The sequence below is a fragment of the Engraulis encrasicolus genome, chromosome 21, assembly GCF_034702125.1.
Source record: "Engraulis encrasicolus isolate BLACKSEA-1 chromosome 21, IST_EnEncr_1.0, whole genome shotgun sequence".
In the NCBI taxonomy this organism is placed as follows: domain Eukaryota; kingdom Metazoa; phylum Chordata; class Actinopteri; order Clupeiformes; family Engraulidae; genus Engraulis; species Engraulis encrasicolus.
This window is the reverse complement of record NC_085877.1, coordinates 32,935,692-32,953,642: the sequence shown is the minus strand read 5'-3', so window position 1 is coordinate 32,953,642 and position 17,951 is coordinate 32,935,692. Positions and strand designations below refer to the sequence as shown.

The following is a 17,951-nucleotide window of genomic DNA, read 5'->3' as shown; positions in this document are numbered from 1 at the left end:
TCAGCAGTCCATTGAGATCCAACACTGAACTTTAACTTTGAATTTAAAACCACGTGCCAAAAGTCCTCTTGCAAAAGCGTTTCAAAATCTAACCTCCGCTCCTTTTCACAAGCAGAAGGCAAGTATAGGAGGTGAGATAATGGGATGGAAACGCGATGTGTCCCTTTGGCGGGAACTCAGCTGAGCGTTTTGGTGCGCAACAGGTTGATTGAAATAATAAACACGATTGAACGTTTTGTTGAAAATGGAGTTTGGCGTGTTGCCTGGACAATTCCGGAAATAAAAAAGTGATTTAAAATGCTGATCATTCCCACAGTTAAACAAACACATAGTAGGCCTGTTTGCTGACTTTTAAAAGTGTTTCTCCGCTTCTCTGTACAGCAACGTGACATTAAAATAATTGGAAATATGTGGATCTCAGCTGTCCGTCAGCATATTACACTTAGGCTACATGCATGCTGAAGAATGAACAAGGAAATCGATCGTCATAAAAAAAACGGAGATAAAAAACTTTATATTCTGTCGCAGACATGGGAATTAATTGGACATGGGCATGCAATGCCAAGCCAGGACTTAAACGCGGAGCTGATGGGGTGTAATAGAGACCAGAAGCGAAATGCCAAAGACATGCTCTGATATGTAGGCCTACCTTTTACGTTTAGCTGTAATGACATTCAGGAAATATTTTCTGCCTTACAAAAACAGATAGGACAACCTGTAGCCTACCTCAGTATGTGGTGGTTTTGTATGTCGGGCATCAGTTCAGAAAGTTTAATAGGTTACATGCACATATGCACGAGTTCCAATAAATCACACAAGTGGAGGAGTTGAAATAAAAAACCTTTACTTAACGTCGTGGCTACAACATTGTAAAAATGGTGAAGGTTGTTTTTGAATAGGCATACTTTGGGTGGCTGTGAGGACGACTGGAACAGCGGTCTTTAGTCTGACGTGCCTTGTCAATTTAGCCTAGAACTTGTGCATGGTGCAACCTGCAACGAGGTGTTTTTGGTTTTGGTTACCGTCCGTGGAGACAACATGATGATCCTCATACTGATTCATTAATTACCTGCTTTTGTTTGTAAGTTCATCGATATGAGAACATGCTCTGGGCAGCTGGTCATATTTTGTCACAATTATTCTAATGTAGGATGTTTATGTGGAACTGTGAATGAATTTCGATTTGGACTCACGCTGACGGTAAGGAACATCAACAAAGCATACCGTGTAACATGTTCAAAATGCGAGCCAAGCCAGCATCAAATGCAATATTACATTTTACCTCATAGTGGCGCTTGACCTTACTACAGCCCTTTGATGCGCGTAAAGGCAAACACGCTTAAGTGGACGGGAGAATCCGCTTAGGATTGATTAACATGGGGAACTCCCTGATTTTGGCCTGGCCCCACCCAAAGTGCGCAAGTGATGAAATCGCGCGTAAGCCCCGTTTACTCACGGGCTTGATGGCTCGTTCAAAAAATCGAGAATCCCCAGAAAGCCGACCTAAAACCTCGGGAAAGTGGGAGTGAACATTTGGTGACGCAATGTCAGATCGATAATTATCGAGGTTGATCTCAGGCGGAAGTATAGAACTTGTGTTTTGTGTGACGACACACACATCATCAACATGGCGCCCATGCATGCAACTGACATGTAAACAGTATCATAAATGCTAAAATATCATCTTGTAATCACTATCAACAACACCAGTCAATGTCATTCAATTGCAGATGCACATATGTCAGTAATGCTGGTCTCTGTTTAATTTAGCTTACTTCAGCTAAAATTATATGTCGTGGGTGTGGAGGCTCAAGGTGAGGTGAAAAAAAGAAAAGAGAACCAAAACAAAACACGCATGAATCCCGATTGTTCCGGGATCAGTGGCGTTCATGCGCCAAACTCCAGAACTCGATTGTCATGTGATCAGTGTCGTCAGCTGTCTCGAGAGGTCCCGATCTGGTGAAGGCAACATTAGTAAGCTCGGAGGCGCTGTTGCACACTTTTTTTTTACTTAAGCGGGTGGGAGAATTCCGCCCCAAGAGCATAACAATTTACATTTCCCAAACGGCATGGTTGACCCGCCTCCCTTGGTTTGCTTATGGTTGTTTGCTTCACGACAAAGTGAAAGGAGTTGCCGTATTTTCGGGAACTCAGAAAGTAGCCTACTCTCACTAGGTGCATTCGACATGTGTCAACGCATGTATGCGCATTTAGACAGCAATGCACCCTGGATGGAAAATGCTGCATGACGGTTAGATTTCCTGTCAAACTTCGAAATTTCGTCGACGTTGCGTTTACGAGGTGACATGTCACATGGTGTAAAACTATCGCGGGATGAATGCGGCTGCAGTCAGATCTTGCAACCTCTGCAGTTGCTTATCCCCTTCAACGCTCGTCGGCGGACTGCCTCCGAGGTCACGCGCCCATGAACTGGTTGGTCAACAACTCACTCACGTGTGTATATGGGTCTTGTCTCACACCTCTACACAAGTTTGCGCAGGTCCCCACTTCAGCTCCTCCTCACTGCCTGTCCCCCCACTCCTCACACATGGTGTGTTAGTAGAGCAAACCGGTGCGAGCTCATCGTCTCGTTCATATTTGTGGCCGACTTTAAATGCGCTGTATTTAATAACACCCACATCGTGACAACAAGTTCTCGCTCACGTGCTTCCGTCAACGTTGGTCGACAGCAACAAAGTCGTATGGGCTTATTGCTCTTGACCTGACTAGTTGCAACGGCGAAGGTGTTGCGTCACTACGAGGGCGTGGCCTGGCTAGCTTTTCCCCATTCAACATCCTGATTGCAAATGAGGAAAATGACCTGAATAGTGCTTTTGCCAGACATATGTTGCCTTCACAGGCTCCTCTCGAGACAGCTGACGACACTGCTCACGTGACAACCGAATTCTGGACTTTGGCACATGAACGGCACAGATCCCGGAACAATCGGAAATCATGCCTGTTTTATTTTTGGTCCTCTTTTCTTTTTTTACCCCCCTTGAGCCTCCACATCCACGCCATACCATTTTAGTTTAAGTAGGCTAAATTAAACAGGCAGAGACCAGCATTACTGCCATATGGGCATTTGCAATTGAATGACATTAACTGGTGTTGTTGATAGTGGCTACAAGATGACATTTGAGCATTTATGATACTGTTTACATGCCAGTTGCATGCATGGGCGCCATGTTGATGATGCGTGTGTCGTCACACAAAACATAAGCTCGGGAACTTTTTGAACGAGCCAATAGAATACAACTTCAATCATCATTAATGGTGTCTTGCCTCACATCATAAGGCTACAAGCACAAGGAGATCAGATATTGAAATGGACCCGCAGTGTGTCATCACCTTACCTAGAAACACAAGCATTCATTCCCTGGCTGAAAACATTTTAATGTTAAAAAAAAAAATTACAGCACACAGAATGTAACTATATGAAAGTGGATACAAATACAAAAATGAAAGAACAGAACAAAACAAAAATTAAAATATATTAAAAATAGAAAAATACTGCATCATGTGTGCATTCATGTTTATCACAATAAATATAATACATTCAAGCTTCCTATTAAAAAAATAGTACATAAAAAAGAAACAAACAAAGCTGTTCATATTATCATGATTTATAAAAAATATAGGCCTACTATATAAAAACACCACTAGGCCTATATTACACAATCATGTTGAAGCTTTAAAAATGTTTGCCTTAAGTACTAAATAGCTATATATATATGGCATGGCATATAAGTTCCATTATACAGCACATAGGGAAGACTCCAGTCTATATGAAACTAATTTGAATCCTACCCTTAACAATAGGATGAACAACTGTCCCTTAACTCTTATCCATGGCTGAAGTACCCTCAAAGAAGGCACCCATGCTCCATAGGCTGTAATCCATACCCTGTAAAAACTTAACTTGCTTTGGATAAAAATATGCATGTCAAATGTATGAAATACTGGCCACATTATTTTTATTAAAAGTTTAATTAACTATAGCCGAGTCAGTCGATGCTTATTTGAGTCATAAGTAAGTGAACGATGACTCTCCTAACCACTTTCGCGGCCCGCTGTCAGAAAACCCAGAATGTAACTTTTAGCAGACCGACCCGAATGAACATTGGGGGAAAAGCTTCTCAAACGAAAAATTCCCTTTACGTACCACCAGAGACATATTCACATTTTCATTGACTGCTGGCACTGTGGGAAGAAACACATTCACACAGAAAGCTTAGTAAAACAGCATGTTTTCATAACGTTGAAGATTTAGAGACAGGCATGACATGGGCACGTAATCCTACATTGTGTCCCTTTAAGACACAAATGTCAAAGTGAAAAAGAAAATCCCTACAACAATAAACATTATACTGTAATGACAAAAAAGCTGTGATCACACCTAAAAAATATAGGCCCATTATGTAGCCTAATCAGTACCAAAACATCAAAAACACACAGTAGCAAAGTCAGGCAATGAATGGTCATTTTACTGGCACAACTTCGGAATCCATAATCCCAGTCAAAGTCTCACCTGGCTAACTATAATATGTCTTTGTTACACAGCATTGCATGGTCTCATGTGTCCATGACTCAGACATCTGCGAACAAGATAAAAATGAATGAAAAAAGTGAATTAACCCCACGCAAATGTAAAAAAAAAAAATATATATATATATATGAGCACAGTAGGCCAATAGTGTGGTAAACATTGGTAAACATTATGTTCCATTAAAATAATCTAATGTTTACCAAACACTTGGAAATAATCGGAGACAAATGATAACAAACAATGTAACTATCTCCAGACAATACAATAACTTACAAACAATAAACAATTAATTGGACTCAAAATGATCAGATCTTTTCAGGGTTCAAGAAATCTTGGTAGGTTTCAGTAAATTACAAAATTAAAAACATGACCGTGTACTACAAAATGTGTGTTCATACAGTATAATGCATGTTCCTTTAGTAAGAGTCTATATTTTGTGTTTATGTTTACCTTGGGTTTCAGGTTTCTTGCCTTTCTTCCTAACTTGTGCATAGGTTGCATCACCAGATCCTGCATCTGCAACATGGGAACAGGAAAAACGATGCATCAGTGGACCATCGTGTCAAAAACAGTATTAGGTAAGACAAAGCATTGACCAGCCCCAACATAAGGGTACGTTTTCTTGACAGGAACACAATGAAATGAACAAGACAAACAGACACTCATGGCTGAGGAGAACTTATATGTGATTATAAGAGACATGATAAAATGACACAACTGAGAATGTGTCCCAAAAATGCACGTGCGCACGCACGCACACACACACACACACACACACACACACACACACACACACACACACACACACACACACACACACACACACACACACACACACACACACACACACAAAAACACACACACACACACACACACACACACACACACACACACACACACACACACACACACACACACACACACACACACACACACACACTGATGCTGGATGGATGAGTAAATGGTGTCTTCTTTAGGGGAAGTTGGTTTGGCTATAAGAGAAGCAGAGACAAAAAATTGTCTTGTATGTTTTTTGGACAGGTTTGTCTGCATATTGGCACGCAAGTCAACATGTCATATAAAGTCAGCGCTGTTTTGTTCTGTGTCATGTATAGTAGTCCTATATCTAAAGCCAAAGTCAATTCTGAGTAGTAAAGGTTTCATAGGAGTTATGATTCCCCAGACTCCCCAGAAGTGTTCTTCACTAGTTGAAAGCTAGTGAATGACCTATGGACATAAAAGCATTGGCTGATACAGCAAATCAATGACCAACCAGAGGTAACGATACCAAAGTTATTCTAATAGGAAAGCTCTTTCTATGAGAAAATCATCAATAGAAAAAAATGGGACCTGTTTTACTGCCAACAGCCAATCATTATGCTGAACTGAACAAACAGTGTTCCAATCATCTTGCCGCTTCATGCTCCACTGAAAGTTTAGCATTTATTTTCCAGTATCATTATTACCCAAATGATTTGAAACTCACGTTTCCATATTCATTTCCAGAGGCTCTGTTCTTACTAATCAGCAGAGTGAGATCAGTCAGTGCATTCCAATATGCAGACTTCCGTCCTCCACTTGTGCTTGTGGCCTCGCATGTTGCTGACGCCCCGCCTCCGTGGAGAAAACAATAAAGTTTCCCAGCTGTCAGCCTAGCCACAACAATTTTTGGATGACTGTTCTTCATTCACCATCCCGATTGCAAATGAGAAAATGACATAAGAATTCTACTTTTGCAAGATATTAAATTCATTTTCTGTTGCTGGTGACGTCATCATGAGGTCACAAGCAGGCAAGTGAGAAAGGAAGGACGGAAGTTCGCATATTGGAATCCACCCATTGTACCTTAGCTAGAGCTCCTTTGGGGAGGGGTCTTACCTGTACTCTTCAGAGGCTTCATCTTGATGTGCACATCAGCGTAGGTGACATCACTGGGACCAGCAGAACCTTAACATGTCAAAACAATAACAACAACAACAACAACAACAACTAATGAAAAAAACAACGTATAATCCCATCAACCACTCATAGGTCCCTTGGGTCATTGCAATTTCGTTACCATTAGCGCTAATGAAGTGATATTTTCAATTTGTAAGATGAGTTGACACGGAATCGACAATCAATCAAATACTAACCCCAACTCCGATGAAGTTGGGACGTTTGGTAAACAGTGAATAAAATCAAAATGCTATCATTTTCAAAACACTCAATCTATTCATTAGATGGAGAATAGTGAAAAGACAACATATTAAGTGTTAAAACCGAGAAAAAATATTGTTTTGGGGGACATATGTACTCATTTCTAATTTGAGAAATCCAACACGTCTCAAAAGAGTTGGGACGGGGACAATAAATGGCAGCAAATGTCGAGGAAGACTAAAAAAAAACAAAATACAACACTTAACAGTTAAATACATTAACCGATGAGATGATTTTATATAAAAAACAGTGTTAATTCCTATCTTGGACATGATTTCACCAGCTTAAATGGTGGGTGTATTCCTTGTCATGTTTTGCAATGTTTTCCTTTCTGTAGTGCTTACAGTGTGACAGGTCTTGACCAAAAACCCACCATTTTATCACATGCTGGTCCTTATGATGGAGCCAAACTGTTAAAACATAGTAGAGAATGCAATTTGACCTTAATATGTGGCAGTAATCGAAGATCTCCCTTCAAAATATAATGCATGAGTGGCTTTTCATGCTGTTTAAAACCCATTTATACCATTCAGCACTGTATTTAACTCTACAGATGAGTAAGAACATCTTAACCAATGCACTACTGCATCTGCATGCCATCATGGAGGCTGACTTTTGAAGCTAGCACTAACACAAGTTGGATGGTCCATTTTCACTGTAGCACAGGATGTGCAATGCTCTATTATTGTCAAAAAGAATGGACTTCTACAACTTCTGCTGACTTCTGTAAGCAAAGGACAGTTTCCCATGTCTTCTGGGTCTATTTCAAGTGAGCTCAGGTGCTTAGGAGAATGTTAAACCCCTGTGTCATTTTCATGCATTAAGCATTCTTAATATGGTCAATTTTCAATAGCTCTAGCACTCCAGGAATTAGAGTGAGACTACAGCCAATATATATTTCATGATGTCATGAACCTATACAATGATTTTATTAACAAAAATATGTCTTATATACACTCAATCGTGGTAAATCAAAGGGAATTCAAAAATGTATGTAATAACTATGGTAATTATTCCCTTTGCATCTTTAATTCTGAGTGACTCAGCCTCTCTGTGATGATCTTATACCTGGACACCTATATTGTCCGTCAGTACAATTCATTTTGAAATGTTCTTCTTTGTTGTTTTATCTTATTTGGATGTTTACTAAATTTCACTGATCCCCGTCCCAACTCTTTTGAGACGTGTTGGATTTATCAAATTAGAAATGAGTACATATGTCCCCCAAAACAATATTTTTTCTCGGTTTTAACACTTAATATGTTGTCTTTTCACTATTCTCCATCCAATGAATAGATTGAATGTTTTGAAAATGATAGCATTTTGATTTTATTCACTGTTTACCAAACGTCCCAACTTCATCGGAGTTGGGGTTTGTATAAACAGCAAAAGCAAAAAACGTGCAACAGCAGCATCCTTGTGCTGTAACCTCAGGTATACAGCTCACCTCGTTTCTTTGCCTTTTTGTTCTTGATGGTAACCTCTGAATATGTCACATCATTTCCATCATTGGGGTCACCGTCATCTTCACCTAAGACAACACACACCCACACACACACACACACACACACACACACACACACACACACACACACACACACACACACACACACACACACACACACACACACACACACACACACACACACACCATGGCCATGACCAAATATACAACAACAATGGCCATGTACTGTACATGTTCTGCCCATATAAATAAAGAACAAGATTTTACTTTTATCTGCAGTCTTCGATGGCTTTAACGTAGAATACAGGGTGTCTGACTGGGCTGCACTGGTCTTGGCTGAAAGAGGGGTTCACAACAAACTGTTATTACCACTTATTATATGGTTGTGACGTCATCAGTCGAATGCTCCATTCATTTCAACGGGGCTCCCCAACGTTCGCACGTCTGTTATTTTTCGATAACGGGTTGGTCTATAACAGACCGCTGTCAATGGCAACAAGACTTTTCACTGCTAAAGCGACTTTTCAACAAGACTCTAATCAGCTGCTGTGATAGACAGCACCCGTTGTCCTGGCTACCGCTGTCAATGGCAACAAGACGTTCACTGCTAAAGCCACTGGCTTGTATACAAGTCAGTGACTAAAGCGAATGTTTCATATCACTCCGCAGGGGGGGCGGTCTTTTGTCACTCTAATCAGCTGCTGTGATAGACAACACCTGTTGACCTGGCTAGCCTACCTAGTGTGACTGGTGTCAAGCGCCCCGCAGCTTCCCGCAGCTACCCGCAGCTACTCTGGACTTTACGGTCCCATTCACTTCAATTCATTTTTTCGCAGCCAGAACAGGTTTTACAGATTTCGGACTGTGCCGACGCCGCTGGTGTCGTGCGAGGAAAACAACAATTGTGTCGGACGCTACACCTGGTCATGGAACGACATGCGTAACAAGAATGATCATAACTTGTGTCATTTCGAAGATAATTAAAGAAAACCATTTTCACAATGGGACTTCTCATAGACCTGTTTTTGCATGTCTCTCATCTCTTTGCATGTTGACTGTGCAATCACCGTGACAAGTTAACAAGGTGCACGGCGCACAGCTGTATGCGTCCAAAAAAGAAGAATAACATTTCACGATGTACATCTGGAAATAATTCACATCAAAGTGAAGTGTTATTACATAGGGCACCATGGTAATCAATATGTGTGTAAGAACATGTGAAAAAAATAAATCGGTCAGTTTGTCAAAGAAGACACAAAATATATGCACCACAATGCACAGTATGCACCACACCGTGCTTTTCAATTATATAAAGAACAAATACTGACGGCACGAATGTTTCTTCCCTCAATAATCCCACGTCACATATCAATCAAGCAACTGAGCTAATGTGGCCACAAAGGGGCGGTATTGTACGCTACGATGACACATTCGAAGTCCTCAGATACAGATAGGCCGTCATGAATTACCTGACAAATTGCTGCTATATTGCAGTGGGAGCGCTACACTAAAGAACTGTGTCCCATATCTGCCCCTTTCATATTCATACATTGACAATTGAATTGACAAATAGGGGTTAGTTTTTTTTTGTTTTTTGTTTTTTTTTAGTTAAAGAGTAAATAACGAGTACACACACACAAACTAACTAAACTAAACATCATGTCAGGAGTCTGCCCTGGGGCAAGGCCAGTTCAAGCATTAGTCTAGTAGATTCTCTCGAAAGAGGAAGGTCTTCAGTTGTTTCTTGAAGGCTGCAAGAGATGTGCTTAGTCTTGCTGCCTCTGGGAGACCGTTCCACCACTTGGGTACCACAACGGAGAACAATCTTGACTGGGAGTACCTAGAGCGACTGGATGGCAGAGCCAGACGGCTTGTGCTGGATGAGCGCAGTTCTCTTCCGGTAACATAGGGCGTTAGTAGGTCCTTCAGATACGCTGGGGCCGTTCCTGTGATGGTTTTGTAGGCAAGGGTCAATGCCTTGTGCTTGATCCGGGCGGCAATCGGTAACCAGTGCAACTCAATAAATAGAGGAGTAACATGGGTCCTTTTGGGTTGATTGAATATCAACCGTGCCGCCGCATTCTGGATCATCTGCAGAGGTTTTAGCGCACAAGCAGGTAGGCCTGTCATGAGCGAGTTGCAGTAGTCAACGCGGGACAGGACAGTGGCCTGCACCAGTCGTTGTGTAGAATATTGTGTCAGCACAGGTCTGATATTCCGTACGTTGGACATCTGGAATCGACAGGTCCGGGTGACTGAGTCGATGTATTTGGAGCATGACAGCTCATCATCAATCATGACGCCAAGGTTTTTGGCGACTTTGTTTGGGGTGAGCTGTCATGCTCCAAATACATCGACAAATGAAATACTAATATTTTACTGCGTCTTTTACAGGTGCCCGTATTCTTCAAGTCTGTCGTTACAGCGCAACGACGGTCAGCGCAGATGTGGCGATGTGAACACTCTTGCATTACACCTTTTGCATGTTGTACATGTCTCCAATCTATATATGATTGACTGGTGCCATCTGCTGGCCTCATAAGGCTGCAGCGCAAAGCTCGAAGGAGAACGTGAAATGATGTCGCCCCTAGGCCTACAGATAGGCCTAATCATAGTTGTGGCCGAAGTATTTCTGTTGCATGTGATATTTTTGTGAATGACTATTATTGTAATTTCAGCAACATTCATTATTACTATTACGAGGAGTATTATGTAGCCTAGGTGGTCCTATGACTTAGTTTTGATTGAAATGTGCCGTGCGCTTGAGAAGCAGCAATATGTAGGTGCCCCCCTATCTGTCCTGCATGTCATTCAGGGACACTGTGTGGTTCGCACTGCGTGTTTTTGTGGTGAGATGTGTTCAAATTCGGAGGACTAAAGCATTTTTTGTGTTCTTGGTGTGTTACACGGTAATAGCCTACAGGTTGCGTATTACCATGTCGGGACAGTAAAGTTTACTGTGAAAAACTACAACATGAAAAGCGCTGCCGTGTCGTTGTATGTGTAGTTGGAAGATATAGGATACCTATTGTCATGTCAGGGTAGTTGCACGGTGAACATAGGCAAAGTTGGAGAGATTGAAACGATGAGTGAATGGCAAAGGCCATTGCGATGAGAATGTCTTTGATTATCTTCGACCTGATGCGGGAAATGCCATTCTTGATCAGCAAGCCGTTTAATGGTCATGTTTAGCATCCGAGACAATTGTTGTTTTCCTCGCACAGCAACAGCGGCGTGGGCACCGCCCGTTTGTCTGTAGGCAACCTGTTATCGCTCCAAAAAATGGATTGAGTGAATGGGAGGGTGTAGGCTAATAGGCCTACCATGTGGGCACAGATCTACATAAATCAAGTAGGTAGCAGGCTTCACTCAGGTTTCTTGATAACTTTTAAGGGTGCTGTCCCAAATGAATACTTAGAATAAAAGAAAAGGGGGGCGCACCTTGCATCAAATTGATGCAAGGTGCGCCCCCCTTTTCTTTGATTCACAGATCTACATAAACCATATGCTATTGAATGTATTCTCCCAGCATAATTACGTCCTTGCTTCCTGAAGTGGGCCTAGGCATATGAAGTGATGGGGTGCACAACGAAGAGATGTGTGGTCAAACACCATGAAGCGCATAGCTTGGATGCAGCCATGCCTGCCATTCTGCATATTGTGGGTTCAAGGCCCCTTAATATTCAATTTGAATAGGCCTACACGTGTAGGCTGTGTTACCTCACCCCTGATATGGGCCTACATTATTAGGCTTATTCAGCTCGCTGAATAGGTGCCTTCAGTATTTCTTCAGCGTATCATTCAGGGGCATGTCATTGCACACCGTGTATCTGCATATCCACAGTGTCTGTCTGCTTAGAGAAATGAGGCATTTTCCTTTTGCACTAGGCTACATGTGTGGTACGAAGTTCCTTACTTTAATCATGCCACGATGTTCCTTCAATATGTAGGCCTACATTGTTCTGGTCGTGCACATTGTTGCCTAACCATGAAATTGTGACGGCACAGTCAACATGCAAAAAGATTGGAGACATGTACAACATGCAAAAGGTGTAATGCAAGAGTGTTCACATCGCCACATCTGCGCTGACCGTCGTTGCGCTGTAACGACAGACTTGAAGAATACGGGCACCTGTAAAAGACGCAGTAAAATATTAGTATTTCATTTGTCAATTCAATTGTCAATGTATGAATATGAAAGGGGCAGATATGGGACACAGTTCTTTAGTGTAGCACTCCCACTGCAATAGCCTAGCAGCAATTTGTCAGGTAATTCATGACTGTAGGCCTATCTGTATCTGAGGACTTCGAATGTGTCAGCGTAGCGTACAATACCGCCCCTTTGTGGCCACATTAGCTCAGTTGCTTGATTGATATGTGACGTGGGATTATTGAGGGAAGAAACATTCGTGCCGTCAGTATTTGTTCTTTATATAATTGAAAAGCACGGTGTGGTGCATACTGTGCATTGTGGTGCATATCTTTTGTGTCTTCTTTGACAAACTGACCGATTTATTTTTTTCACATGTTCTTACACACATATTGATTACCATGGTGCCCTATGTAATAACACTTCACTTTGATGTGAATTATTTCCAGATGTACATCGTGAAATGTTATTCTTCTTTTTTGGACGCATACAGCTGTGCGCCGTGCACCTTGTTAACTTGTCATTGTGACGGCACAGTCAACATGCAAAGAGATGAGAGACATGCAAAAACAGGTCTATGAGAAGTCCCATTGTGAAAATGGTTTTCTTTAATTATCTTCGAAATGACACAAGTTATGATCATTCTTGTTACGCATGTCGTTCCATGACCAGGTGTAGCGTCCGACACAATTGTTGTTTTCCTCGCACGACACCAGCGGCGTCGGCACAGTCCGAAATCTGTAAAACCTGTTCTGGCTGCGAAAAAATGAATTGAAGTGAATGGGACCGTAAAGTCCAGAGTAGCTGCGGGTAGCTGCGGGAAGCTGCGGGGCGCTTGACACCAGTCTGTCGTGCTGCTATTCCACGGTAGCGACCTTCTCGCCGAACGTTAACCCTTACATAAAATACCCCTATTCAACCATTTGAACTGGACACTGGTTGGAGCATAGTATACAAGTCCATTTTGAAAAGCACAAAGTTATGTCTGACTGACCTTTCTCCTTTTTGTTCTTCTTGTCACCATTTTCTTTGGGCTTGATGTCGACATATACCACATCACTGGCTCCAGCCACGGCGCCACCTATAGTAGTGGGAGGAATATTGAAGGGACGATAATTGAGTTGTGGAAATAAAGAGTAGCTTTTGTGTTCAACATTTTGCTCTGTTCTTAAGGCTTTACATATGGGTAACCTAGGGAAAGTTTTGGGGGAAATTTGTCAAATGTTTATTAGAAATGAAATGGTTGCATCAAATACATTAGCAAAACGAGTCAATACTTTCCACTTGTGTCATAGCAACATTATCTCCTTGCATGTGAATAAATCAGCCCATTTCTCCATTGTGTGTAGCCTATGTGTATATTATCACCCTGTCAGACAAGTTTCCTTCCACAAGGATCGTTATCAAGACTAACATGAAGCTTACTTTAACTTACAGTAAATTATGTCAAATGCTCTTAACTCTTCTACCTGATGCTGTTGCTTGTTGTCCATTGTACCCGCTACTCTGATGGCCACTAGAGGGGGACAGAGACAAGTTCACAATAAAAAAGGGGAACTCGGAGTGTGCACACACACGCACATACAGAGAGAGAGAGAGAGAGAGAGAATATCAAACTTACAGGCTTGCTGTTGTAGAACCTAAAAAAATAAATAAGTATTACCCTCTCAAGCGTGCATAATAGTGAAATATACTGTATCTTCTAGACCTTAAACCATTGACTTTTGTGTAGGCCTAATGCTACATTTTTTGTCTTACCTTTAGATTTCCGTTTGTGATGAAGCAGGACAAGTAAAATGACCAAAGCTGAGGCTATGACCAAGCCTACCACCACACCAACTGCCACCATGGATCCTGAATAAGAACCCGATGATAGCAGAAACATTTTTAAGAATGTGACTAAATAGGCCTAATAAAATGCTAAAAAACAATCGTGTGACATTGATGAACACGTAACCAGCAAAAAGTCACTAAAATTCCTAACCTGTCATTTTGTGCATCACTGTGATCCAGCTCTCTAGTGACTGTCCTTTCTCTGTGTTGTTGCACTTGTAGAGGCCCTCATGTGACTTTGAGACTGCAGGGATGGTCATCTCTCCTGTGCTGGAGGTGTGGAGGAGTGCCCCATCTTTATAGAAGGCAGCACTGATGTTTGATGGCTGATTGCGATATCTACAGCGCAGAGTCAGAGGATCTCCTTCCATCACAGGATGGACAGGATGTTCCAGGATCACACTAGCTATACAGACATGAAAAATGACATACATTATACTTCCATGATAGTTTATAAAGCTCTGTGTTCTTTAGATATCATTTTCCAAGTCAAACTAACCTGTAACATTTAGCAGGGCCTCATTGCTGTACTGTGTGTAGTAGACTGGGTCTCCTCTCCCAGCTCTGCACCAGTACTGTCCTCCATCAGACACTTTAGCAGAGCTGATGCTGTAGGAGTTTCCACCAGTCTGGGACACAGGAGTAGAAGTCTGGGTGTCTCTGTACCAGTAGAACATCAAACCAGATCTAATGCCCAACTCACACGTCAGAGTGACAGAGTCTCCGGTGAATAGCTGTGGCTTCTGATTTAATACAAGATGGGGCTTCAATTCTGGAAAGGAGAGACCATGTGATTTCAATCCAAAGCCTCAACACACACAGAGCATATTGGTCTCAAGAAGAAACGTAGCGCAGACAACATTTTTGGATAACACAATTGATATCAGCAGTTAAATGTTAAAAATGGTTCACAGTACCAAACACTGTTTGAGGCCATATTATACTCCATGCTGACCTGTTATCAACATAAATCTCTCTCTCTCTCTCTCTCTCTCTCTCTGTTTCTGTAAAGTAGGGATGTTTCGTAACCTATTCTCTTTTTCCTTTTTGCCTACTAAAATGATCAAATTTAAGTTATTGAACAGTTTACCAAGGTAGAATCCATGGCAATGGACATGATAAAATGCATAATTGTAAAACAAATATATTATTCAGCCGTTTACGGACAGATGTTTCTTGAGGTTACGAAACATCCCTATTTGACTAACTTTCCCATTTTAAGAGAGAATAAAGATGTTATTTCAGTTTTGAAGGGATATCCCTTTATATTTGTTATCCCCTCTTATTCTCCTTAATTATCTTTAAGATTTATGAAGGTCATAAATTTTGTCAGGGAAAAAATGTCAGGTGGGTATATCAGATTCACTCTGTCTAATGCGCTTTTGAGGATTCAGGATGAGAGAACCATATTTTCCCCCCAGAACATACCAGGTGCCTGAAATTTTGTGGGAATTTTTTTGGCATATAAAGATGGGGTACAATGAGTTTCATCAAATTTCAGTTGTTACTTTAGGAGATACAACAATTTGATCTATTTGACTTGGAGGTTACAAACATCCCTATCCGCTTGTAAAAAAAGGTTACAACATCCCTATTCATATCCTTATCCACATTTGCTGAATATAGGGGGTTAGAGAGTAGGGAGCAGAATTATATTTTCCTGGATGTCATAAACACATCGGAAGGTACTGAAAACAGTCTCTATGTTAATCCTCAAGCGACCGGCCTGTTTTTGTGGCTTGTTTTGCTAATCTGACCAAGCGGGGTCTTTTATGACCGAAGGAGTTAATGTAGAAATACCATTATATAAATTCATTTGTGGGGTTCATTAAAATGTATTTACATCTTGCACATACTTGTCCCTCATCTAAATATAAAAAATGTGAGTTTGAACATTTTATTGTTTTGTTAAAAATTAGTCAAATTTATAGTATATTGCTAAATATGATGCATGCCCTCATTTGCACATGTTAACATCAAAATACAAAAAACATCCAATACATTTCTTTCTTCTCTCAACATCAGTAATCAACTGAGAAAGTTTCATGGTGATATCTATCATTTAATTTTTTTTAGCCCATTCACCTGCAGTAGTACCTAAAAGGCCAACTTCCAATGAAACACAGTTTTATTCACTCCTTTTGGAAATCGGACAGCCACCCCAAGTTAAACTCACATGCAAGGTTCTCATAGCGGTGTGCCACCTCGCCTGGCTGTATTTCCCGGTGTTTCCCAATTAATGTTAACAATGCAGAGAAACGAGCGAGTCACAAAAGCCTTTCTGTATTGTGTCACATCGGAAGAAGGCGTTGCCCACAAAGATTCATGTCGACCCATTTTTCTAAAAACATGTTGAGTAATTGTTTTTCTGCTTGTTTTCAAAAGCAGCAACGCCTGGGGCCTTATGTACAAAGAAGTGCGTGGATTTCCTACCAAGAAAGTGTGGGCACAAAAATCTTGAAAGTTACTTACGGACAAAAATATCCGGATGTATCAATAAGTGCGTAACCAGGTTTTGCCGTGAAATCTTGCGCACATGCACGAGCACAAGCGAGCCCAAGTCTCTGCCTTGCCTCCTCCCTGAAATATTCTATATGAATATTCTAATTAGTATGAACAGACCCATTCATGTGCATTCATTGGTTGAAAGAACTGGAAAGGGAACGCGGGAAATCATGATGCGAGGTGAAGGCGCTGTTTCGGAGGTAGCCAATTTAAAAGGAAAAAGGCTGCGCGCAATAGCCTAACAAAATTACTTTGGCGTGTATAAAATCAGGCATTGGTAATAGGCTACTTAATGTGAGGACGGCAGAAAAAACTGTCATGTACTATACTGCAGTACAATGCAGGTTTCCCAACAATTGATATTTAACCCATTGATGCCTGATGTTGCGTTGTGCAACATTGGCCCTGGCGCCTGGAGCGTCATTACGCAACATTCAGGCTCATGAAATGTTAAGACCTTTATTAAAAATCTCTGTTTGTTTGAGATGAATGAACTCCTTCTAATGAAAGATGAGGGTCTTAGTGTTTAAATGCAACTTAGTGCATATTTTTATGTGCTTCAGAAGCTGAGATATTTAGGTTTTTCTAGGCTGAGGGCAGCTTTTCTTTAAAAGGGCTCAGGCATTCAGCACCCTTTTTTGCACGTGCCTTAGGCGTCAATGGGTTAAAAGGCATTACATCAAAACACATTGCGATGAGGCAGTCGCCAAGGCTTCCGAGAAATAAACCTTTATGTCGGTTATAACTCTGAAAGATGACACATGTACACATAGGCTACGCCACATGTATGAATAACTTGCAGCCAACTCAGTTAGCCTATAAAAATCACCTGTCAATTGATGGACTAATTTTACAGTAGCCTTATTAAAAAAGAAAGACAAGCACTACGGTGAGGACGTTCCCAACAAATGCGAGAAGATGCATCGCAGATCCAGAAAAAGGCTATTCAATGTTTAATAGTTGCCAAATAATGCTGTTGATGGGCATCCAATTTCGTTGTAATTCCAATATAGTTTCATGAGTCCGCTTTCATTTTAACCAGCTGCCTCAACAATAATATGGTTGAGGTGGTTTTCTTCATCTTCTTTTTGAAATCACGCGCCTCAACATTAAAATCCACGTTTAACCCATCTGCATCTCTGACCGCGTACAACACATGTAGTTGTGCTGCATGCCTCTGTGTGCAGCTAAAAAGACGCGATGCACCACTTACGGCAACTTCCACGCTTACGGAAACTTCCACAGCAGCC

General features: G+C 41.3%; 1 protein-coding gene across 1 annotated transcript in view; it reads right to left on the bottom strand.

Moving 5' to 3' along the window:
• The window catches only part of LOC134437380 (uncharacterized), an 85,669-nt gene extending 70,796 nt beyond the window's left edge, over positions 1-14,873 (bottom strand). Inside the window, exons 1-3 of the mRNA XM_063186873.1 lie at positions 14,696-14,873; positions 14,348-14,602; positions 14,122-14,217 (exon numbers count right to left, since the gene is read on the bottom strand). Of these exons, the coding sequence (XP_063042943.1) occupies positions 14,122-14,217; positions 14,348-14,602; positions 14,696-14,873 (529 nt within the window). The remainder of the gene's footprint in view (positions 1-14,121; positions 14,218-14,347; positions 14,603-14,695) is intronic.
• Positions 14,874-17,951: the final 3,078 nt, after the last annotated feature.